This window comes from Delphinus delphis, chromosome 1, assembly GCF_949987515.2.
Source record: "Delphinus delphis chromosome 1, mDelDel1.2, whole genome shotgun sequence".
Taxonomy (NCBI): domain Eukaryota; kingdom Metazoa; phylum Chordata; class Mammalia; order Artiodactyla; family Delphinidae; genus Delphinus; species Delphinus delphis.
Window position 1 is genome coordinate 152397643 of NC_082683.1, and position 25590 is coordinate 152423232.

At 47.6% G+C, this 25590-nt stretch overlaps 1 protein-coding gene across 1 annotated transcript in view; it reads right to left on the reverse strand.

Annotated features, from left to right (window-relative positions):
• The window catches only part of ATP2B4 (ATPase plasma membrane Ca2+ transporting 4), a 99880-nt gene that overhangs the window by 52310 nt on the left and 21980 nt on the right, over positions 1–25590 (reverse strand). Inside the window, exon 2 of the mRNA XM_059996375.1 lies at positions 4017–4678. Coding sequence (XP_059852358.1) covers positions 4017–4209 — 193 coding nt within the window. The 5' untranslated portion in view covers positions 4210–4678. The remainder of the gene's footprint in view (positions 1–4016; positions 4679–25590) is intronic.

Below are 25590 nucleotides of genomic sequence, written 5' to 3' on the forward strand. Positions count from 1 at the left end.
GGGATTGGAGAGATTGGCTGGGGTTGGGATGTAATGGGGAAAGAAGAGGCAATAGAAAGAGGGGGGATAAAGAAATTGGAATGAGGAAAGAAGCAAGCAAACTAAACAGATTCCATTGGCGCAAAATGCTCAGGTTTTCCCTACTGGTAAACCTCAGGCAACACAGCCACCGCTTATCCAGGAACTAGAGCCTCACCTCTGCCTCTTTGCCTTTCTTTAACATGGCCATGAAGGCTGAACTCTGTAGTGGCCTAGATGAAAGCATGTGTCGTCTTTCACGTCTCCCCCACCGCTTTTCGTTTCCCCAACTTTCCTTCCCTTTTTTGCTCACACTCAGCCTTGTGTCTGGTCGTTGCTGAATGCCATGGAGGCTGAGCACCTCCACGTCATCTCGAATGTAACCAACTCTTGGCCACTGGGGCATCTCCTCTTGTTCCAACTAGCCATTGTACTCAAGGAACGCAAGCCAACATTAAACTCACATTAGCATTGGGTCATGGTTAGACATTTTATCAGGCATTGGAATACAAAACAAACTGTAAAATTATCTGTGATTCTGAGATTCTCCATGCTGCTGCTCTAGCCAAAGGGGCAGCAGAACATTAATGGACTGTGATTCAGAAAACATGAATTATTCCATCGAGTTCTCCCCTGTGGTAAGACTTTAGGCAAGTCATTTAAACCTTTTGGTCTGTTATGAGCAAGAGCGAGCGAGCGAGTGAGACAGAATAAAAAAAACATGTTAGTGTTTGAAATGTTATAAACTCCAAGTTCCATAAGACCCTTTAGTAGCTATGGTTTAAAATAATCTACCGGGCTTCCCTGGTGGCGCAGTGGTTGAGAGTCCGCCTGCCGATGCAGGGGACACGGGCTTGTGCCCCAGTCCAGGAAGATCCCACATGCCGTGGAGGCTGCGCGTCCGGAGCCTGTGCTCCACAACGGGAGAGGCCACAGCAGTGAGAGGCTCACATACCGCAAAAAAAAAAAAAAAAAAAGTTAAAAAGAATAAAACAATCTACCAATCTATACTAAAGATACTATCAATCCAACAGAAAATAAAGGGGAAGAGTCATATTCTAGGAACCAATCTCCCCTATCTTACTTCACCTTGGTTTCCAATCAGCAGAATTCTAACACCGGGAAAATTTCTTTATTCTTATTATTAGCCTGCAGGGGCCTCGCACAGCTATGCTAGGCTGTCAGGCACCTCAGAGCAGTCTTCTGTGAACAGGCTGTTTTTTTATGGCACCTGGATATTGATGCTCTTTTCTCAGCCTGTCCAACCAAACCGCTCAGCACCACCCCCGTCTGGGGAGAGACTCCTGTGTCATAGCTCTTCTGTGTCTCCTTTTCCCATCCCTTTACTCTTCTCACATATGAGGGGGTCACTGTTGGCACTGGGGGCTAGAAATTACTCACGGAAAAGTTATTTTCTGACACCCTGCCTCCCCAGCTCCAGGACCGGCCCTATGGGTAAGTCGTAATGAAATAAATCAGGATACATATTTGTGATCTAAGGAAGGAGGAGAATGGCAGTGGACAACTGTGACAAAGGTAGGGGTACTGGGATATAGGCATGGCCAGGGTTTGTAGCGACAGAGGCACCTGACATCAGAAGGGTGACTTTCAACTACAGGTCTGAAACCAGGACTGGGAAAGAATCTAAGCATTTGATATCTGATGTTGAGATTAAAGTACAATATATATGCTGGCCTTTGGGAATGGAAGCTCTCTGGGAATCAGGAAGTTAACAATAACAGCTATGAGAAAGGGTTTGGAAAATCGGGAGGAAAGTCTGGACCCGGCTCTTAGGAGTTTCTTAGGTTCCAGCTTATTTGGACTTCTGAGTTTCACTTTGTGAGAGAAACAACTGACCCAAGGGATAAGAACAGAAGAGGAAGGGAAAAAGAAAGATCCTGCTTAAATTCTGATGAATGTTTCAAAAGTATTGCAGTATCTCAGTTAAACATAATAAGAATACCCTCTCTTTAAGGTCAGTGCTACTGTGAAAGTGGCAGAATAAAGAAATCTAGCTGACAAGAAGTAGGCATTATCCAAAGGGCAGTCATTAGATACTAAACAGAAGGCCTTTGCTAAGCCACATGAAAGCAACTAAACACTGCCATCTTAACCAGGCTTTTTGACATCAACAGGTGAATGGAGAAAATGGACAGTGGTTGCAAGTAGACTGCAGCAGCCTCTCCAGATGTAAAAACACATTGCACTCCATAGGCACTCATATTCTGGCAAATATCTTCAGACACGTGGACTCCATTTTAATGTGAGACGACTAATTTATTGAACACCCATTATAAGTGTAGGCATTGTATACAACATTACATTATTTAATTCCAATAACTCTGCAGCCTAGGTACTAACATCATTTTCAAAGAAGAAAATGATGTTTATTTAGGGAGGCTGAGCAAACTGTTCAATGCTATTCAGCTAGTAAATGGTAGAAGTAATTTTTTTTTTTTTGTGGTACGCGGGCCTCTCACTGTTGTGGCCTCTCCTGTTGCGGAGCCCAGGCTCCGGACGCGCAGGCTCAGCGGCCATGGCTCACGGACCCAGCTGCTCCGCGGCATGTGGGATCTTCCCGGACCAGGGCATGAACCCGTGTCCCCTGCATCGGCAGGTGGACTCTCAACCACTGCGCCACCAGGGAAGCCCAGAGGTAATATTTGAACTTAGAGCCTATGAGATAAGAAACTGAATTCTAGAAGTACAGAGAACGTGTAGGGCAGCTCTCTTTGATTGCAAAATATAAAATAAAATAAAATAAGACATGGGCAATGTACAGATATCTAGATAAAAATCTCTTCCTTTTTTTAATCCTAGAGAGTCTGGACTCCAAGTCAGTAACTTATAACATTGGCTAGGGGTCAAAACTTCTTAGAATTGGCAAGAAGTATGATGTGGCCTCCAAGGAAGGGTCAGAAATGGTATACCTCAAGAGGCTGAAGGCATCTAAAGGACAAGATCTTTGCTCTATCTCAAGCTACTCAACCATGGCCTGCCTGACTGATAGGACCAAGCAAGGACCTGTAACAGATGCTGAAACCAGGCAAAGGAGAAAATAAGATTCCTCTGGTACTCTCTCCATTTCAATGAGGCAAAATTATCGTGGCTCACTGGGCAACTGGACTGAGCCAGGTAAGCATGAAGCTGGATTTTTCCTTTTCCTTCTTTTTTCTTTTTTTTTTTTTTTTTTGCGGTACACGGGCCTCTCACTGCTGTGGCCTCTCCCGTTGCGGAGCACAGGCTCCGGACGCGCAGGCTCAGCGGCCATGGCTCACGGGCCCAGCCGCTCCACAGCATGTGGGATCCTCCTGGACCAGGGCATGAATCCGTGTCCCACGCATCGGCAGGCGGACTCTCAACCACTGTGCCACCAGGGAAGCCCTCATTTTCTTTTAAGAATAGATTATGAACAATTATACTAAAAGTGCATAGGACAGGGTTGAAAAAGTCATCAATAATTCCCTGAAAGAAAACAGAGTGAGTAATCCAAAGATATGGTGGGTACAACTCTCTATGTTATGACTTACCATCCCGTTTGTAACTGTGTACCATAGAGAAGTGCTACATTAGGTAGATAGACTCACCCACTTTTCTTCATATTACACTGTAAGATCAGTGTAGGGAAGAATTTTATCTTCAACCTTTGCAATCAAAGACTGATATAGAATAAGGGACTTGATTACTGATAAAAGCATCTCTAACATAAACACTTATAAAATAGAGATCTTCTGCCTTCTGTACATTGATACAGAAAAAGGAGGAAAGAATGATCTTCAGAGAATACCACAGTCACTCAACATCATCTCTGGGAAAGAAATGACATTTCTCTCCATAGTCGCACCTCCTTCCAGCGCTTCAGATACTATACTTTACCCACCAGACACAGATATACCAGCAAGGTCTCCAGAAATGTTCCTTCTCTAGAAGTTGGGAAAATAATATATTTTAACACTAGCCACCTTCCTCCGATCCCCCACCCCTGGTACGGCCTTTACCTTCCACCGGGTTGGTTTTCAGTCTACTGCAGAGATTCATTACTCCTCCATAGTGGACATTGATCTGGTTTATTGCATCAGCTGAACGCAGCTCCATGAGCTTCCTCAGGTCCATTACCGTGCAGCCAAATTCCCCTTCATGGCTCTCAATTATCGAGTTGGCTGGCAAGGCGTGTTCTGTTGGGTTTGTCATTTTGCCTGCTGTTACCAAGCCCCTCAACCAGAGAAAATGTGAAATTTCCCTTCCACTGATCAGGGTCTCTTGCCTCTCTGCCTCACTTCTTCTTACTTTTTGCTTCACTGGGAGCCCAGACGGGAAATAGATCGACTATATCTTGTGCAATAAGCTTCAGAGTAGCAACCCGTAGTCCAGATCCTTTTCTGGGTATGAAGCTTGGCAGTAGGAGGAGGAAGAGGATGGGGGAACTGAGTGGAACTGGACCACGTGTCACGATGATTGGTGTCCCCAGGTGGTGATGGAAGTGGTTGTCCAGGGTAGGTAGGTTCCTAGCTTAGACCAACTTGCACAGATGGAGGTGTAAACAGGATGTGCATGTTACCATGGAGGCAATCTTAGCAACAACCAGCGACTGCAGTGGTAGAGAGGTGGCAGGAGGAGGAGGAAGAGGAGGGTTCCCTGGATACCGATGACAACAGGATCTCTGGAATAAAGATTCAAAGATAGACAAAAAGAAACAATTAGAGCAGCATGGAGATCCAGCATCTGCAAGGGCAAGAGGTACTCATTCTAGCATAGGGTTTAGGTGACAGTTGATGTCTGAGCTGAACTGATAGCTGAGGCCTGAGCTGAGGCCCCTTCCTCCCTGGGAGGCCCCAGCAGCCTGTAGACTCCAATAATTTCAGATATACCCCAGTCTTCATACCTCACCTCTTCCAAACCACGTAACACAAATCCTGCAACTTCAGAAACTTGGAAATAAAAGGTTATGACCTCTAATTGTTCTAATGCACTCCCTGTCTATTTGAGGGACCTGCTATAGAATCTTTTAGTCTGACCTTACTTCTAAGAGGTGAGAAGAGGTCAGAAAAGGAGTCCAGACCAGAGTGATCTGGAGGGTGGCCTGCCAGTCTGCCACCCTCCCCCATACCTTGCACCCTCCCCTACTCCTAACACACACATTTACAAACCAGGAGGACAGCCTGGTAGAAGATGCCCAATCCTCTGCAGCCCCTCAGAATACTCAGCCTGATGCTGTATAGAAATTCCTCAGGATGCCGCAGGTGTCAATAGATCAGGAGCTAAGCCCCCCACTGCTCCAAAAAGCTTTTGGGGGGAAAGGATGAGTAAAATGCTCTGTCAGTAGGCGATACAGGGTGGAACCTTTTTACATAAAGGGGACAGAAGGACCTCTGAGGAGGGAAGATAGTGAGTTTGAAGCCTATGAGTGTTAAAGTTCCTCTGGGGTGGCAGGAATACGACAGCTACTGATTCAGATAGAGCCTAGGGCCACAAGGTGAGTAGGGGAGCAAAGTTAGTCTGCGTATGAGTGACACCAGAGGGTCTCTAACCAGCATTTCTCCCCTCAGGAAGGCATGTGTTACCTCTTACACGTGCTCACTAGGGAGAGAGGGTCAGGAGTATGTACAGGTGAGAACAGGGAGGATGAAGGTGAAAAGTCTTATCCTGAGCCCCGTTCTCAGCGTCAGAAAGGGGCTGCTGTGTGGCTTGCAGGAGGACTGCCACACATTGGCTATTTAAATGTGAAGGGGCTCTTCTTGAACACAGCACCCGAACACCGGGGGCCCAGCCCCTCTCTAATAAATGGATGACATCCTTGCTTCTAGAAGGTGAACAAGGGAGCACAAGGACCATCAGATAAGGACTTGACTCTTTTATCAATTAATTTTCCAAAAATCACACGTGGCCAAAGTTCCCGCTAATTGTGATCAATCCTGTCCTTGGCAGGTTCCACGGGGATGGAGGTGGTTAAACCCCTCCCTCTCCCAGTCTGCCCTCTGCCTCCTCCTTCTACTATAAATTTTTAGAGCTACTCTGACTTACAAAGGGTTACGCAAGCAGGGTTTTGTTTTGTTGTTGTTGCTATTGTTTTTTAAACATCATATTCCCTTTCTTTTTAGATGTCATCAGAGAATCCTGGGGAACAAGGAGGTCTGGAGAGAACCTGAGGCAGAGTGTCAAACTCTCTTCAATCATACTGGCATAGGGATAGGCAGTATCACAGACTTTTCTCTCCAGTTCACCTTCTTCTCCAAGTCTGGAAGCAGTGGGAAGGGCTATAGCAGCAAGAAGCCCAGCTGACCCTTAAGTTGAACCCCTTAACCTTTCAAGAGGATGTTGAGGACAGTGCTGATTGAGAGCTTAACTGGAAATCAGAAGATTTTACTTTTTTTTACTCTCTACCCACTGCCGTGTTTGTTCTATGAAGGCAGAGATTTTTCACGTGTCTTCTTCACTGCTTTCTCTCCAGTGCCTAGATAAGCACCTGCACAGAGCGGGCATTCAGCTAATTCTTTTGGTTGAATAACCAGTAGTAGATTCAGAACCAGATTCACCATCTTCCCAGGTACCCCTTGGCAAGTCACTTGGCCTTCTTAGTGCTCAGTTTTCTTAGGGCTCAGCTCCTCCCATCTTTATCTGGGGGAAGAATCAGCCCTACCTTTTCACACCATCCTAAGAAAGTGATAAAGGGAAGGGATTATAAATAGAAATAGTGCTTTGAAATCTTAGATGAAAGATGACCAGTGTCCAGTATAGGACACTCAAGTGATGAAAAAAGCTTAATTTGATCTTAGTGAACTTTTTTTATCTAGCCCTTTAAGCAGAAGAGCAATAATTTCCATGTGCCCCTCCATCTTTCCTTGCCAGGGGGAACTCCCACACCCCCAAAAGAATGGAAAATTCCAAGGCAGCTTCATTAGCAGTAACCATTAGCTAGGTTATAACCATTTGCTATAACCACTAGGCAATGCGGCCTTGGATCTCCAGAGAAGTAGGGGCAGTCTGAAGAGATCAAAGAGGAGAGATTCTTCCACTCACACAGACAACCAATGAGAAAAGGTCACTTAAGATTAGAACACATGGGACAAGTAGAAAAGAATGAGGTTTGTCTGCTTCGGGTTGCTCTAGAGACACACATGTAGGTCAAGCACTGAGCTGCTGGCACAAAGTCACAGGGACGGTGCCCATTCGGGACCCTTTCTCAAGTTGGGCTCTCCGCGAAAGTTCTTCCGGAATCCAGAGGCATAGCTGGTGCCGATACTCCTCTCTGAGCTCCTAGAATAAGAGCTCTCCGCAACGGCTGGGCTTGCCTAGCCCCTAACCTTATTAGGCAACTGGCAAAGAATAGTACGTAAATGCTCACACAGGCTCAGCCTCAGATGCAGTGCTCAGATGCCAGGGAGGTACCACCTCTTGTCAGGTCAGGATTAGTCATTCGGCTCAGGGCCTCCTGGGTGAGGTATGCTCTCACTCCCCGTTTCTAGCGTTTTGCCAGCTTAATGATGATGGGATGGAAGAGCAAACTCTCATCCCTTCCTGCGGGGGCAAGAAGTCATACTACTTATATGATCATGAAATCATTTTAATTTTTTTCCTCCTAAAGTTCTGTAACATCTGTTCTACACCTTGCAGTGACATGTAAAAGGACTGTCATATCAATTTTAGGCAGGACAGCTGTGACTCCCACCTTACAGATGAAGACACTGAGGTCCAAAGACATAAAAAGTGATTTGTTCTTTGGCAAGTCAGTGGCCTTGACTGCCTGGTCCTCTTTTTGTTATACTTGCTCCTTCCCTCAAGTCTGGACCTCCCCATTTTCTGACAAATATAAGTCCTTTAAAAAGTAGGCAGCTTTGGGATACAGAGAATACACATAACCGCTTAGAGGAAATGCTGACTCTTACCCTTGCTCTTTCTCTTTCAGAATCAACTACATCACATCCCAGGCAATGAGGGTGAAAGAGACCCCCTCCTGTTCCTACACATGCCTGAGAAGCAGACCATCCTATATTTCCTGATGACTCAATATGCAGCTAAGCTCCCTAGCAAGTTCTAAACTGAGGAGCTGCCGGAGACAAAAACCTCATGCCTTAAGTCACCAAACCACAAACAATAGTCAGACACTGTTTCCTCCAATTTTGTCAAGAAATCCCTTACTCTTAACTTTCCTGGGGTGCATCCCCAGGCTATGAGGAAAAAGGGTAACTCCCTATGTAGGGAGTAGGGTATTCTGAGAATCTGAAAGGAACCCACCCCCTGAATCTCCCCTGCCAAAGGCTCCTATTGAATCTGGCGTGATGCATGGGAAGTGAAGTATGAATGGAAAGAGGAGAAAGGAAACAGGAGGGGCCAGGGGCCTAGGGCTTCAGGCTGGTGCAGCACTGCAGCCAGACTTGCCTGGAATAATAAGTAGCTATGCTCAACTCTGGCTTCCGGGCTGCAGGCAGGGGCTGTCCAGTGGAGTGGACTCTCATGCCCTGCCCTCTTCGCTGGGCTGGGAGCCTCTGCTCAGAAGTGAGTTGGTAGCACTCAGAGATGCTGTGTTTGGAGCGTCAGTCCAGGGAGGGAAGACCTTGTGCGGGTGGGGAGGCGGGTGGCACAGGAGTAGGCTGGGCCCACCTTAGAATGCACCAAACTGAAGTATGAAACCTGCTTCGAGCCCACACTTCCCCAAGAGAAATCATATATGTAAACTCACACACATGCGCACACACGGTGTAGTGTATAGGCAGCAGCCTAGCATAGCAGCTGATATGTAGTGGTTGGTCCATACATAGTAGTTATTTATCATTATTCCACATATTGTTTCACTGAATCTTCACTAACAGCTCTATAAGGAGGGCACCCCATTTTATAGCAGGGAAATAGAGATTCAGAGAACCAGGATTTGTGTCTTAGTCTGAATCCAAAGCCACCCTGCCTCAAGTACAAGGACAATCCTGTAAGAAAAATGAAAAAAAAGCTACAGGTTTACTTCCTACAGCTTGATCAGAAGGCCCATATAAACCTATCTATCTGTCCCTGGCCCACAACCCCCGAAGCCTCTACAACACATCAGGGCAGGCGTAGGGGTAGAGCTACAGCTTGTGAGGGGCAGACACTCCCCACTCCATCCCCACCCCCACACATACGTATCCCCCCAGCCAGAATGCCCTTAGCTCTGGATTGGCATGATTCCAAGTATATCCAGTTCCCACCTAGAGACTGAAGGAGTGGGGCTGAGGGCTCCCTCCACTCCTCTTCTCACACCCAGGGCCTTGCAGCCTGTAGGGACTGGGGAGAGGCACAGAGAGCCCTGGCTCTAGATTCTCTCCCTCCTTTCTCCAGTGGGGGCAGTTCCTCGGCCATTACCTACAGTGTCTTAAGCTTCACTCCTTTTCTCGGCACTGTCATACCTCTTAGAGGGGCTTTCAAGAAAGCTGGCAAGCACCTGAACATGGCAGGCTGCCCAGCGCGAAAACATCCCTGGTTGGCCCTTCTCTCTGAAAGTCTAAATTCTACACGAAGGCTGCTCTGCTCCCTCCTCATTACAGGCCCCTTATTCCCATAACCCAGAGTCTAGCCCACCTGCGCTAGTTCCCACCACTTGGGTGTAGCAGCCATCCTCATCGTGGTTCCAGGTACTCTTTCCCTCCCCATGCCCGCCCTGCCCTAATTGCTCCCCTAATGCCTGCTGACTTGCAGAGCAGACCTGCGCACATACCCTCCTTCAGTCTACTGAGGCCCTTTGGAGGCATATGGGAAGAAGGTCAGAGGCAGAGGATGTTGGCTAAAGTTCAGGTAGTGGGCGGCACCACCTGTCTTCATCAGTAATAGCCATGCTGGTGCCAGGAAGCCAAGTGAGGGCTGAGGCCCCAAACCACGCCTCAGCATGGCATACGGTAGCCTGTGCTTCTGGTCCTGGTCTTGGAACTTGATGCTAATTCTCAGCCAGCCCCTAGGATTTGGGTTCTGGTGGGTACTCCCTTCCTAAAGAGAAAACATCACTTGCTGGTTAGGAGGTGGTATACATGAGGGTCCCTCCCTTACCCTCCCCCTCCCCAAGTCTGCTACCCTGAGAGTGTCTTCTTCAACCCAGCAGCAGAAATGCAGTGCTAGAATCAAAGCATCCATCTGGAGAAAATGTCTTGCTCTCAACCCCTGGGTCTCAGGGGTCCAGAGTTTCCCCTCATCCTTGAAGCCACCTCGTACTTGACCGAACTAAGCCTATGCATACCCTGGATCCAGTCGTCAAGTGGGTACCTCTCCCAAAGAAACTCTCACGCAGGTTCAGAAAAGGGCATGTGTAAGGATGTTCACTGGGGCGTTATCTGTGGTGACAGAGAGTTGAAGGCAACCTGGGATCCCCTCTCCCAGTGATGGACAGGTAAAATATGTGGCTAGATAAGAGGGGATATTATGCAACAGTTAGAAAGACAGATCAGATATACACACAACAATATTGCTATCTTAAAAATAGTGCTTAGTGGGGGTAAGAAAGGTGCTTTAACAAAAGTTAAAAACACATGCATCTAAAGCAAAACTATACATTTTAAGGGATGTATTTAAACAAAAAGATACATATTAACACATGAGAATGCTGCTCCTAGGCAAGGAAGGGAAAAGACATGGGCTATGGAGAAACAGTGAGCACAGGAAGGGCCTCGCATGGACCAACGATAATACTGGGCCATGAATCCCTAGTATGATTGACTCAATCGTCTGTACCTGAGGTCTGAAAAAAATAAAACATACTATGATGCTGGAGCCTGGAGGGGCTGTACTGTCTAAGATATGCTATGACAATGAGGACAAAACCTATCAGTTCTGGCCAGATGCCTTCAGAGGACAGGGAGAAGGTCAGGCCCATAGATAGCACAGCCTTCTCTCAACAGTGATACCAAGAATTGACCCAAGGCCGATGACAGTCTCTTCCTGATCATCTGGCCTGTCGATCCGGCCCCTCTCAGAGACTCCAGGAACCAACGAGATGAAGACAGGAAGCTTCACAGCATGGGTTGGGAAACTGAAGCTGGCATGTGTCTAGTGGGGCATTGTCACTCCCCTGCATTCATCCTAATAATAGCATCAACAGATCAAGATGAAAACGGGCAGTCCCTTGAGCCTAGAGCCATAGGGAATATACCCTCTTTTCCAAATACTATGAGTCATACGGGTCCGGGTCACCTCCGCGGACTCCTGTGACTCAAGGGGTGTTGAGGAAACGTTCACAGCAAGCTAGAGCTAAAAAAAAATGTAGAGGATGGAACAGCAACCTCCCCCTCCTTCAGCTGATTAGAGGACAAGAGGTGACTTCAGGTGGGAGCAACAGTGCCAGCCAGGTCTGTTGTCTAATGAAAGGAGTGCTGGCCAGATTGTGGGAAATGCTCAGGATGTGGGTTAGAAGGGTACCTGCCTCTAACACTAAGGTGCAGCTGCTCGAAACTGGGACGGTTGGAGGCAGACCCTTGGACAGCAGCATTCAAATATCTAGTACACACACTCTCCTGGGCAACACAGATTGCCCTTCTTGAGGCTGCTGCGGTGTTTCCACATTTTGGTCCCAAGGGAATCAAGGGGCTTTTTAGCAGCTGGGTTGGATCCTGTGTTATTTTTAGAAACAAATTTCAGCAGAATCACTGCCATGCTCGTGGAGGGGGGAGGAGGGCCAATCTCCCTTGACTACTGGAGTCAGTCAGGATCTCCCTGCTCCCGGGCCTCAGGCTCTGGGCAGGCCTCCGGGTGAGAGGGAAGTTGCCTGGCCTCAGACTGAGGAGGCCACATGGCATCTACCTAAAAGAGACTGCCGGGGCAGCAGGGGCTCAGCAGGAGAGGAAGCAAAATAACATTCCTGTGGGACCCAGACACTAGCCAGAGTGCCACACCCTGGACACCGTGCCTGCCGGCGTCCCATCGCCTCCCCCAGTCCTCAGCCGTCTTGCCGGTACAGCCTACAGAGAGCCAGCCCCCGCCGCTGCCTCTTCCAGGCTCTCTCAGCCCAGCTACTTCCCGGAATTCCCAGGTGAATGGACAAGGGCTCCATGCTGAGAAGATGGAGTTCACCAGGAAAGAGAGCTGGGAGCATTCCCGAATAGCTGTCGCCTCACCCCCCAGTTTCACTCTTCCTTCTTCACACAGGAGGCGCTAAGCCAGTTCTGGTCTTTAGAAAGTGGGCAGACCATACTCTCTTGCACTTCTGTTGTGCCTTGGAGCAGTGATCCTGAAACTTGACTGAGCATCAGGACTCCCAGGAGGGCTCCCAGAGTTGCTGGTTCAGGAAGTCTGGGGTGGGGCCTGGGAATGTGCATTTATAACAAGCTCCCTAACAAGAGGATGCTGATGCTGGTCTGGGTACCACACTTGAGAACGACGCCGAGTTTACAACGTCGTGAGACTCTCCAGCAACACCAGGCTAAAGCACTTTGACAGCCTCGACTAGGGGCCCAGTCCCGACATTGTCCTCAGATCCAGCCTGACAGGGGAGGCACAGGAGGCTCTTGTCACGTCTCACCCTCCTTTAGTCCTTCTAGAATGTTGATCTCTGCTTCCATTCATCTTGGGGCAGCCCTCTTTCCCAGAGAGACCCATGATCCTCCCAAGGAAAGCTCCTCTCCCGTGAGTCCTTGAGAAAATAGACTTGAGAGGACCTCCCTGAACAGGCTGCAGCTGAAGCCAAGATTTATTCAGAAGGTTAAAACAAGATACCTGGTGAGGTTCAGAGGAAAGCCCAGACCCCTTTCGGGTTCTGGTGCAGCTAAGCACCCTCTGCACTCCTGTTTCCTACTCGGCAGGAGATGAGAGGCGGTGTGGTACCCAGGGGCGGGGGAAACACGGATGCAAAAGACACCCACCACTCACTTCAGGCTCCCCAAATATTACTGCCCCCCAGCACATCTGAATCCCATGCTGCTTTTGCTCTGTCATTTCCCACGGCCCCCGCAGAAGGGCTGGTCTGTGGCCCCTGCGCCACCTCTCGGGGTGGGGTGGGGGGGTGCGTGCCTGCTGTGCTGAGGCCAAGGCAGCGGCACGGGCGCAGCTGATGAGCATCGCCAGCTGCCGTTCTCCAGTTGGGGCGACAGGCTGCTATAAACACTCGTCGAGGTTGCTATGGCAAAGTGAGTCTGCAGCCTGGCTATGGTGGAGCTATTTATGTGCCTGTAATGGCAGAGTGGTCTGTTTTTTATTATTTTACTTTTAAAGTTTTCCTTTCCCAACCCCCTAAAACAGCTTAAAAAAAAAAATGTCAGCACAACTTTCTCAGGAACAAAAAGAGTATGGCCAGACTATAGAGCGTGCGGTTTGAGCCAGCAGGGGGAACACTGAAGTGAGGAGTAGAGTAAGTTCCTTTAAAGAAGGGAATGTACGGCTTCTTGCCCCTACATGCCTCTGCCTCAGCTCATCAAGGAGAAAGGCCCAAACTCAGGGTTTTCTCACCTCTGCACCACTCACACTGAGAAGAGACAAAGGCGCTTTGTCCTCTTCCTTCCTGTCAAAGGCTGGCTCCAGCCAGCAGCATTCCTCGCATCCCCTTACTCCCTACCAGCCCCCACTGGCTGCCTGTAACATCAGGATGAAGATACGGAGACTTCCACCAGGGGTCGTGGGAAGAGAGCCTCAAAGCAAGCCCCACCCCCTACAACCTGGGTGCAGTGTCACCCAGCATGGAGCCTGGTCACTCCTGGCTGGAGGGCTGCCGGAAATGATCTCTGAGGTACCTCTGAAGAGACACATGTTTCCGCCACTTGTACAGAGAACTTTCATCCAATTCTTACTCCTCAGGGAGCTCTGGGGTGAAGGGATACTCCTGCACAACAAGATTCAAGGTTCTAGTCAGGGTGGTGAGGACCTCTCACCAGCACCAAGGAGTCAGATGCTGAAGGATGACCAAAAGCGAGGTTGATTTATCCTTGGACACATATGTCTCCAGGGCACTAGGCACTTGGGAAAAGATTTTGGTAGAAATAGCGAGTACCTCCTACCTCTTGCTACTGGATGGGGCACTATAGCCTCCTACCTTCTCCACTCGCCCAGTCAAACTTAGAGTAACAAATGAGAACAAAGAAATGGGCCATCAGGCACAGGCAGATCAAGTGGGGCAAGAGAGTGGAAGATTACCATGTGGTAATCTCACACACACACATATACACCCACACACACACACAACTGAGCTGAAAGTGTGTGCTGACTGATAAATATGCCAGTCACTAAATGGTATCTAAGGAATAGAGAGACACCTTCCAGAAACAGCTGCTTGGAAATACAAAAGGTGCTGCAGGATTTTCACCATTCTTCTTTCTCCATCTCATTCCAGTTCCTTTTGGATTGTTATACACTTAGTAGGAGAAAAAACCCACTGCCGATGGGCATATTAATCAGATTAAAAAATAAAATTAGGGCAGTGTTAAGAAGAGCAAATCTCACAGACTGTTCAATTCTGTCCATCTCAGATTATAAGTGAATGTCTTGCAGATACCACTATGGCTCAGAAAGGCTATCAATGAGAACAGCCCCCAAGGGGAAGAGGGAGGAGGAAGCGGGAAGCTGCTGCTGATTCCACAAGGGAAGCACCCTCTGCTGCCCCAGGAGAGGTCAAAGTCCTAACTGACAGCCGGGTGAGCTGATAAAATCTTGCTGGGAAAATCAGAACTTGGGACACAAATCAGTCTTGGCAGCACCTTGAGGTCAAAAGAGCAGAGCACACATGGTTTCTAGGCTTGTCAAACCAACTGTCATCAGCATCCCGTTGTTCCTGTAGGATAGGAAGGGAGAAGGGAGGAGGTGAGGAAAGGGCCCAATATGGGGCACTGGAGGCTGATAGCATCATAGACACCAGTGTTTCTGTTCCTAAGTCTCAGGGTATTTACTCAGGCTGAGTGGCCGTTACTTGGGAATACATAAAAGACAAAGAAACAGACATGTCTCAGAACCCCCAAGGTAGAGTAAGCTTCCAAAAATCATGGTTAGAAAGAGCATCTATTCAAAAGGGCTCAGATCCACAGTGATGGACACAGGGCCCATTGTTGAAAGAAACAACGGGCAGGCAGAGAGGTGACTCAGCCCCAGCTGGTGGCTGTTTATGGAAATCTCACGGGAGAGAAAGAGGAAGGTACCGTTTATTCTTCTGAGTGAGCAGAAAGGTTGTATCACCTCTCTCTCCCAGTGTCTGTCCCAGCGCCCAACCTAACATGTGGAGTTCATGAATGAACCACCCTTCTCTGCTCCAGTATGCTTTTGTTTCTAAGGGAAGCAGAAAGATGGAAGGCCCAGAAGGGGACCCAATCTGCACAGAGAATCAGTTGTCTGTAAGTCCCTCTTCCCTCTGGGGATATATAGTGTTGGTGTATTGGAGGCACGTCACCCTTGTTCTCCAAGACACAGTCACAGGGCTTTTCTGGTACAGACAGAAGGGAAACCAGCCACCACTGTAGGAATCATCCACTCTCTAGGCAGAAGCAAAGGTAAACTATAAAGAATTCAAGTTCTCCTAACACCCATTTGATTCTAAACTCCCACACACAGCATTTTGAACATCACTGCCATACCTCCAAGGAAAAACCTGGGAGAACTATGATGATGGTGGTTGGGGGGAGGTCTGTAGGAAGTGGCAAAAAAGGGTGTTTTCTGGATTATTTTTGAAGCACTGAGCTACCAAAAATCATGGGAAAAATACCCAGCACCAATCTCTTTCCACCTCCTCATTTTTCTCTCTATACCTCATTTCCAAGCCTCTCACTTTGTTTTTTCACATCTCTGTATATCCTTTTCCCCATCTCTCCCTCTCTTCTTGCCTCCTTCCTTCTCTCTCTCTCTTCCTCTCACCTCCTCTATCTATCTTCTATCTTTAAAGAAGGGAAAGGGATATACAGACATGTGAAATAGATAGCCTCTATCTATCTATCTATCTATCTATCTCAATCTCAAAATCTCTCTCATTCTCTCTTTTCCACATCTCCAAGGACAACCTAATTGGACAGAATTCCATTCTCCTTACCTGGGTAATTTCTGAAACCAATCAGCCCTGTCAAGTCCACATTGGCTCAAATAGCGAAAGAGTATGGAAGTGCTGAGTGGCAAGCCGGGAACTCATGGGGCTGCCACAGCTAGCGCCAACACAGGGCTGATCCGTGTCATGGGTCATGGATGATGGGCCCAAAGGCACACAGGATGAACTCTATGGACCAATCTGCATTCTCCCAAATCTACCTGGTGCTTGCCTGGATAAGTCGAATATGTAGTATCTAACCATGCTTGAAGCAGAGGCAAACACTGAGGACTCAGAAGTGAGAAGCCCTAACAGAGGTGGGGGGAGAGGAAGGATATGAGACTATTCCTATGGATTAAAAAGTAAAGTCAGGATTTAGTATGCTCAGCCGTTCCCAATCCAGTATAAATAGGAAGTGGCCTGATGGAGGAAGAGGCTGGGAGATCAGACAGATGTAAAATACACCTTGTGCTACAACTGGACTCTGGATCCTTTCAGTACTCCCACAGAAGGTGAAAATTCAGAACTGAACATGATAAACTAGTCCTACCCAACCACAAGCTGCAAGGTGGCTCCACTATTCCACCTGAATTCCACTCTGAGCCTATAAAACTGGGGCTGGGTATAGACAGATGGAGGCAAACGTTCAGCTCCCTGGTGACATGGCCACCTTCTCCTAGCTCTCCCCACCACCTGCAAGGATTCAAGGATTTGCAGAGGGGACCAGAGGGGGAGCAGCAGAAGGCATCCTAATCCAGCAGAGCCAGAACTCTGTAGGCATCTCACACTATTTACCCAACATTTGCTTCTGCAAAGGTTTGTGGGAGCTCCAGTCTCACATGCCCTGGCCAGCTGTTCCAAATCAGTTAAGACCTCTATCTCCAGAGAAAATCCTTTTCAGTGTGTGGGGAGGGGTCAGTGCCCTCCCTTCAAGGCTTCAGCCACTAAACCCTCCCATTGCAAGCCTCCAAGTCCAAAGAGAAGCCAAGGACAGGCCAGCCCACTCTCTCCCCTCCCACCTCCAGCGGCCAATTCAAGCAGGAGGACTCCTTGTGGGGGAAGTCCCTCGGCAGTGAGGCTATGGAAACTTTGCCGTCTAAGGCTGTGGAATTCTTCTACCGGGTTCCTGCAGTCAATCATCACAGCTCCCTGGATTCCCTACTTGGGGCTTTAAAAGGTAGCACCAGAGCAAGAAGTACAAACATGTCAAGAAGAAAAAGAAAAAAAAGTTGGTGTGAGCTAAAAGATAAGCACCTCCAACAGAATTTTCTAAGCAACCGAGTAATTGTGAGAAGGGAAAGGAGAAAAGAGCATAAGAAAAATAAGTGTGGACCAGACACTCCGGAATACACTTCAGGATTCCCAGCTAATGCTGCCTGTATTCATACTCTGGATCTTACAGGGACTGTTGCTCCCACTCCTAACCAACTTGTAAAAGGATTATATCAGGGTTGGTTTGTTTGAAACTTTCTTCTTTTAGCAGAACTGAAAATTCAGAGGCTCCTGTCCCACTTTGGAAAAACGTGTTAGAGACCTCGCAGCTGTGAGTACAAGGCTTTGGAGCATTAACTTCCAAGGTGGTAGAAGTGGCCTCTTAGGCCAAGTTGCCATGGTTTCCAAGAGAACAAACAGAATATGGCCCTAAAGAGGGGTAGGAGGGTGAACTGCCTTTTTTTTCCAATGAGAGTAGTTTCAAGAGCTAAGACAGGAGGGGCATATCGTAAAATGAAGAGAAGTTTACAGAAGGTTACAGGGGACAGAAAATGGACTTGATAGTCCCCATTCTTCCTGGGGAGGCTAGGGTGAAGGCCCCATTTTTAGGATGATAAGGCACTATGTAGGGGGTGAAATAAACCTAGGAATTACCTAGGAAGATGAGCAACTTCTCTTCAAATGCTCAGCCAACCTAACCTAGGAGGCAAGGAGAACAGAGGCTGAAACTGAGTTGCTTTGGGAAAGGCAAGGACCTCCAAAGCCTCTGAGTTTTGCCTGCAAGAGACAGGTGAGGCAACTATCCCCAAAAGTGACACGTAGAGGTGCTGTTCCCCAGAACTGAGGCCCACCCCATTGGCCGCTCCCTATACCAGCATCAGCGTACTGCCTCCCCAGGCCCCCTGGTCAGGACTCTTTATTCTCGTTCCAAAAGGAGCCAGATGGGGCAAAATAGTGTCAAGTGCCAAAATGCTACCATGTCTTTCCAGCAGGAGCTGGCAGGTGAATGGGGCCACCTGGCCTAGGAATTCCCTTTCATGCTCATGGGCAGCTCTCTGCATTGTACAAGAACCCCCTGGATGCCTCCTCTGGAGCTGCTGCCAGCTTGACTCATACTGGAGAGATGGAAAGGAGACAGACCTGCTCAGGACTCCGCTACACCCAGAAGCAGTGCTGCAGCACCTTTGTAGGTTAAGTACCATGTATGCCCCGTTACCTTCTCAAAGCAGAGTGGGGCCAGGGGTTGACTGGCCACAAGCTAGGAGGCCAGCCAGACCTAATCACAATTTCATTATTAGTAACTGCACTCAAGAGTACGTTCCTTGGCTTTCCAGGGAGCAGATCCTCTCTGCTCTTCCTACCAACTACAGCAAACACCTCACAGAATCCCAGAATCACAGCCCGGTAGGGAACTTTTGGGAAAGCCTAATACAAATCCCCTCATTTTACACTGAAGCCTCTATGAGTCAAACACTGTGCTGGGCACTAGGACAAAAAGACTATACAATCTAGATGGGGGACTTCCCTAGTGGTCCAGTGGTTAAGACTCTGTGCTCCCAATGCAGGGGGCCTGGGTTCAGGGAACTAGATCCTGCAAGCTGCAACTAAGAGCCCACATGCCACAACTAAAAGATCCCACATGCTGCAACGAAGATCCCACGTGCCGCAACTAAGACCCTGCCGCAGCCAAATAAATAAATATTAAACAAAAAAAAAAATCTAGGGGCTTCCCTGGTGGCGCAGTGGTTAAGAATCCGCCTGCTAATGCCGGGGACACAGGTTTGAGCCCTGGTCGAGGAAGATCCCACATGCCTCGGAGCAACAAAGTCCATGCACAACAACTACTGAGCCTGTGCTCTAGAGCCCGCCAGCCACAACTACTGAGCCCACGCTCCTAGAGCCTGTGTTCCACAACAAGAGAAGCCACTGCAATGAGAAGCCCGTGCGTTGCAACGAAAAGTAGCCCCCACTCGCCGCAACTAGAGAAAGCCCGCGCGCAGTAACGAAGACCCAGCGCAGCCAAAAATAAAATAAATTTTTTAAATAATTAATTAATTAATTTAAGAAAATCTAGATGGGAAAGCAGGGGACAGATGATGCGAAGAAATCTGTCTTAGGTGTCAAATGAAGGGCGGAAATACCTCACTTACCCATTCACCTGTGTGTATCCAACACCTCCAGGGTCTGCTCTGCAGGCCAGCTTGCAGCCGTCACGTGACTGCCAGGGAGAGCTCACTCACAGCACCCCCACCCCCCAACTCTGGGCTCAGCCCACACCCTGAGCAAAGCAGAGGTTTCTTACAGCTTTCCAGAGCTGCTACATACAGGTGTGCAGAGTGTGCCCTGAATGTGATGAGCCATGGTAAGGAGCGGGTTGGGAGATGAGACATGCTAGGTTTTGCCAGGTAGGCTATGCACCCATGCGCTGCGTTTATCTGAAGGGAACACCTTGCTAACATCTTTATAAAGGTGTCTTATGGGCTGGCAGTTGCACTTAACCGTCAACCTGGCACATTGACTTGGGTCAGCGGACCCTAAGAAATATCTAAGGAAGAAAACCAGAAGTGAATCCAGTGTGACCAGAGGATACACCAGAAGCAGCCAGCCCCGTGGGCCCAGGCCCTGATGGAGCTCTGCCTGGGGGCCAGATCTGCCCACTGTTGGCCAGGCTCCTGCCCCTCACAGCTCACAGGCTTTCCCTTAACAGTTCTTCCCAAGTAGCACTAGGCTTGCCTTCCCCTCAGCACACTCTCCTCCAAATCCATTCTGCCTAGGCCTTAATTTCCTCATCTGAAAAAAGGAGATAATGAGAGTAACTGGCCTCATATGAAGTTGAGAGGGTTATTACTTCTTTTGTATCCAAAGGGCCATTGCCTTTGGATGAAGATCCGTTGCATTAAGAAGCTTTTGCAGAATGGAGGCAACCAAGGCTGCCCCTCTGTCAGAGGCTCACAGTGCCTCTGGCCACCTTGTTCCTATACCTCCCAGTACTGGGTCTGGATCCTGGCTCTGTGTGCCAGGAAGACATTGATACTCCCCATTCACGGATCTCTCCATAATCTCCAACTTTGGCAGCTTTATCTTGGGAATCTGTCTGCCTGAGGTTTTCTGTTAAGTGGTGTCAGGAAGACTGAGGAGAAAGGCAGAAAACTTCATGAGAGTCAAAGAAGATTGAGGTAAGAACTCACATCCGGGTACTGCCTCGTAGTTTCAAAGCACTTTGATGTGTGATCTGAAAGCAGCCTTTTAAGATAAACAGGACTGATGATATTATTCATTCTACAGATTTTATAACACATGGTCTTAAAGGTGACATGACTCAGTTAAGGCCACGCAACCACAGGAAGAGCCTAGAAGCTAAGACATGCTACATGCTACAAGTTCCTATAAAGAAAGTGGAAAGAAACAGGAATAAGAGGTAAGAGAGCAGCCTATATAAAACAGTCAGATGATGTTAGGCCCAACCCAGGATGTTGAAGCTGGGAGATTCCTGTCCTGATGAGCTCAGAGGATTAGTATAGGTTCTCCCACTTCCCCTGAGAAGTAACTGTGAGACACGCTGAGGGTATGTGTGATGACGGTGTGTGTCATCATCTTAGCCACGGACACCTTGAGGGTACAGATTGTGGTCCACATAAAGGCTATGCGGCTCTGGTGCATTGAGGGGGTGTGAAAGGGAGAGAAGCAGAGAAGGGAGAACAAAAAAGGGTGGAGGAAGATTCAGAGAAAGGAAGAGAGCCCTTCCCTTAAGGGAACTCCCAGATACAGAAGTCTAAATAAAGAAGACAGGACACGTCTCTATTAATAAACCCTACGATTATAGTATAGTACACACAGAAATACTGACGTGTCAAGCAGGAGACCAGAAATGACAGAGATTGATGAGAAGAAATATACAAAACAAAAACTTAACAATATAAACAGGAAAACCAAAGTTGCTCTAGAGTCTCTAGACCCTTTGCCTACAGCACTGAAAACACAGCATCCCTGGGGCAGCAGTAGGCTCTGTCCCCAGGAAGGCAGGCAAAGGCAAGCTTGTAGCCCCAGATAATCCCTTCTCTCCTTTGCCACTAGCACTTCTGGGTTCAGGTGACGTCAGCACGTTATGTACCTGTTGGGAAGAGACCTCTGGAAGGGTGAAACCCCAGAAGAGGCTTCAGAGCAGAGTTTACAAACAGCACACTTGGCTGCACCCTCTCCTACCACCTGGGACAGTGACACCCCTCCGTGTTCTGCTGCAAGAAGCTGTTCTCTCCATATTATTGCAAATTATGATACGCCCAAAGAAGTTCGATTAAAGAAAAGAGAGCAGGAACTTCCCTGGTGGCGCAGTGGTTAAGAATCCGCCTGCCAGTGCAGGGGACATGGGCTCGAGCCCTGCTCCGGGAAGATCCCACATGGCGCAGAGCAACTAAGCCCGCGTGCCACAACTACTGAAGCCCGCGTACCTAGAGCCAGTGCTCGGTAACAGAAGAAGCCACTGCAATGAGAAGCCCACGCACTGAAACGAAGAGTAGCCCCTGCTCACCGCAACTAGAGAAAGCTCCCGTGCAGCAACGAAGACCCAATGCAGCCAAAAATAAATAAGTTAATTTTTTAAAAAAGAGAGCATTCATCAACAGATGAATGGATAAACAAACTGTTGTATATCCATACAATGAAATATTATTCAGCCTTTAAAAGGAATGAAATTCTGATACATACTACAACATGGATGAAGCTTGAAAAAAATTATGCTAAGTGAAAGAAGTCAGAAACAAAAGGACAAGTATCGTACAGTTCCACTTACGTGAAGTACCTACTCTGGACACAAATTCATAGAGACAGGAAGTAGCATAGAGGTTGCCCAGGCTTGAGGGGAAAAGTGTACGGGGGTTATTGTTTAATGGGTACAGTTTTTATTTAGGGTGATGAACAAGTTCTTGAAATGGATAGCAGTGATAGTAGCACAACAATGTGAATGTAATTAATGACACTGAATTGTATACTTAAAAATGGTTAAAAAGGATATATTTTACGTTCTGTGTATTTTACCACAATAAAATTTTTTTAAAAAAAAAAAAAGAAGACAGGGGCTTCCCTGGTGGCGCAGTGGTTGAGTCCACCTGCCGATGCAGGGGGCACGGGTTTGTGCCCGGGCCCGGGAAGATCCCACATGCCGTGTAGTGGCTGGGCCCATGATCCATGGCCGCTGAGCCCGCGCGTCTGGAGCCTGTGCTCCGCAACGGGCAGTGAGAGGCCCGCGTACCGCAAAAAAAAAAAAAAGAAGACAGGAAAGCAAATGGAATAGTGCTGGTACAAACAGGTGAGAAGGGAAGAACAGTCTAGTCCAGGACTGTGGAATCCAGCTGCTGCTGTCACCAGGAGCTCAGCCCCGTCTTGGCAGTGGTGGTGGAGGCCCAGTGGCGCAGAGGTCAGTTATCACAGACTTGCCCAGAGCTGAGAGCCCATGGAGGGCCTAGCACAACATCAAACAACTCAACAGGGGACCTGGCAAGGCTGAGTGGCAAGGCCAGGGGGAGGGGAAGCAGACTGGGGCTTTCTTTCTTTCCTTTTTTTTTTTTTTTTTTTTTGCAGTATGCGGGCCTCTCACTGTTGTGGCCTCTCCCGCTGCGGAGCACAGGCTCTGGACGCGCAGGCTCAGCGGCCATGGCTCACGGGCCCAGCTGCCCCGCGGCATGTGGGATCTTCCCGGACTGGGGCACGAACCCGTGTCCCCTGCATCGGCAGGCGGACTCTCAACCACTGCGCCACCAGGGAAGCCCCTCTTTCCTGTTTTTTTTAATATAAATTTATTTATTTATGGCTGCGTTGGATCTTCGTTGCTGTGCCCGGGCTTTCTCTAGTCGCGGCGAGCGGGAGCTACTCTTTATTGCGGTGCGGGGCTTCTCATTGCGGTGGCTTCTCTTGTTCTGGAGCATGGGCTTTAGGCATGTAGGCTTCAGTAGTTGTGGCACGTGGGCTTCAGGAGTTGTAGTTCGTGGGCTCTGGAGCGCAGGCTCAGTAGTTGTGGCGCATGGGCTTAGTTTCTCCGCAGCATGTGGGATCTTCCCAGACCTGGGCTCAAACCTGTGTCCCCTGCATTGGCAGGCGGATTCTTAACCACTGTGCCACCAGGGAAGTCCAGACTGGGGCTTTCTGAATACCATGCTCTGTGTGTATGTGGTGTGTGTGTGTGGTGGTGGTGAGGGGGTAGGGGCAGGGATGTAGAAGGGTTGAGGGCAATGTATAAATCACCTTTTAAAGAAGCAGAGAAAAAAGTCAGCTTTCATCTACTCACTCTCCCAAAGTCACCCCATCATCAGCTCAGAGCACATAGGCATCTGCTTAGAACAGGTACAGCTAAGGCCTTCCTGACCCATGATGGAAATACAGGGTCTCCAGTCTTCCTAAGGACCTCATATACGATCTCAGTTGATCCAACAAACTAAGTGGATACTACCACCCTTATTTTACAGAGAAGAAAACTGCTTAAATACCTTGTCTAGGGCCACACACTAAAGCAGAGCCAGAATCCAAACCCGAGTTTGGCAAAGGCCACACTTTTCCCACATTATTGCCTTGAAGGTGCTTTCCAGACACGAGGGTTCTTTTTCTCAGGGACCAGTCACCTTATAAGGTATAGTGCAGTGATCAAAAGTGCAGGCTCTGTGGGCAGGTGGGCCCAAACCCCAGATCCACCATCACTACCTGCTTGACCTTGGGAAAGTTAGTTAATGTCTCTGCTCTTCCATTTTGGCATTGATAAAATGGGGATGATAATAGTAACCCCACTTAAAATATTTCACAAGATTTTGAGATAATTGAATAATCCATGTAAAAGCACACACTGCTGCCACACAGTAAGCACTCAAATATAATTACTGTGGTTATTATTTAACACCATCAATCAGCGCATTTCAACTGTTGGGTCTGAAGTCACTAGAGACCTGCTCACCATCAGAAGGTGAGTGGAGAAGCACTGCAGTATTTCCCTTGCTTCTGCTTAAGGAAGAAATGAACACCTTAAGGTCATCCAGACTAATCTCTTTTCCAGTGTTAGAAACCATTCTCTTCTTACTGCTCCCTAAAGCTCGTACTCTCTCTTATATTAAACTGGGATCTAATTTGTGATCTCCACCATCAAAGTGATTGGCATGCAGTCTCACAATCTTACAACCACCTTTTTAAATAGCTTCTTTTTTTTTTTATCCCCTTTCAACAGTTGAAGAAGTTGAGGCCCAAAGTCCTATAGTTAACTAAAGTCCTATAGTGGTCAAGCCTGGCCATGAACCCAGGTCAGCCTGAATCCAAATCTCCTATTCTCAGCTATTGTATGGATACTTCTGCATCAGAGAAAGAGGGAAAGTCTACTACATGGTAGAGCGGGAAGTAGGTATGGTTGAATTCCAAATACCTGGATTGGAATCCAAGCTCTGTGACTCTGCACAAGTTCCCTACCAATAGCATCTATCATTTAGTGAGCACTAAGCATTTAATGAGCATTGTCACGTGTCAATCACTGTTCGACTTATTTTCACAAATAAGAAAATTGAGGGGCATTTATGCTCAAAACCACAAAGCTCCTATGTAGAAGAGTCGTGGAGTTTCATTCTCATGCTGCCTGATGCTTTTCTTTTTATCATGTTTCTCAGAGCCTCAGTTTGTTCATCTTTAGATAGGAATCAATATTCACTCCCATTTAAGTCATTCTTCAATAAATGAGTGCTTACTAAGGTCCAGATCTTGTTTTAAGCACAGACATATAGTAATAATAGAAACTGTACATTTTAATGCCTACTTTGTGCCTGGTACTCTTTTGTATATTACATGAAATTATGAAGATTAATGATTCAAAATGACTAACATGACACCTACTCAATAAATGGTAACAGTTATTATTTTCTTCTATATCACAGCCTTAACCTTTTTAAACTGTCACATTTCCTGTTGTCTTCATTCTTTTCTTTCTTTCCATTTTCTTCCCCTCCACTAGTCTGGAAGTTATATTATTCCTAGTTTTTTAGTGTTAGCCTAGAAATCTTAAGAATCCTAGAATGTATATTTAACTTAAAAACTTCTGAAAATCAATATCTTTAACCTCTTCCCAAACAATACTCGGACCTTAGAACACTTAAACTCTACTTATCTTCCAATTTATATGCTATTGTCACTGGCAAATTTAATTACAGCTTCACTTTATTGCTATAAATTAGACACTGTTATCTTTATTTTCTTTGTGAGTAATATTTAGATTTAGCACCACGTTTACAATTTTCTTTGCTTATCATTCTTTCTTGTACCTTCCTTGTGGGTAATTTTTCTACTTCTTGAACTGAACTATTTCCCTTAGAAGTTGCTTTTGTGGAAGGCCTATTGGTAGAAACCTGGTTTTGTTTGTCTACAAAGGGCCTTATTTTGCCCTCATTCTTGGAAGATTT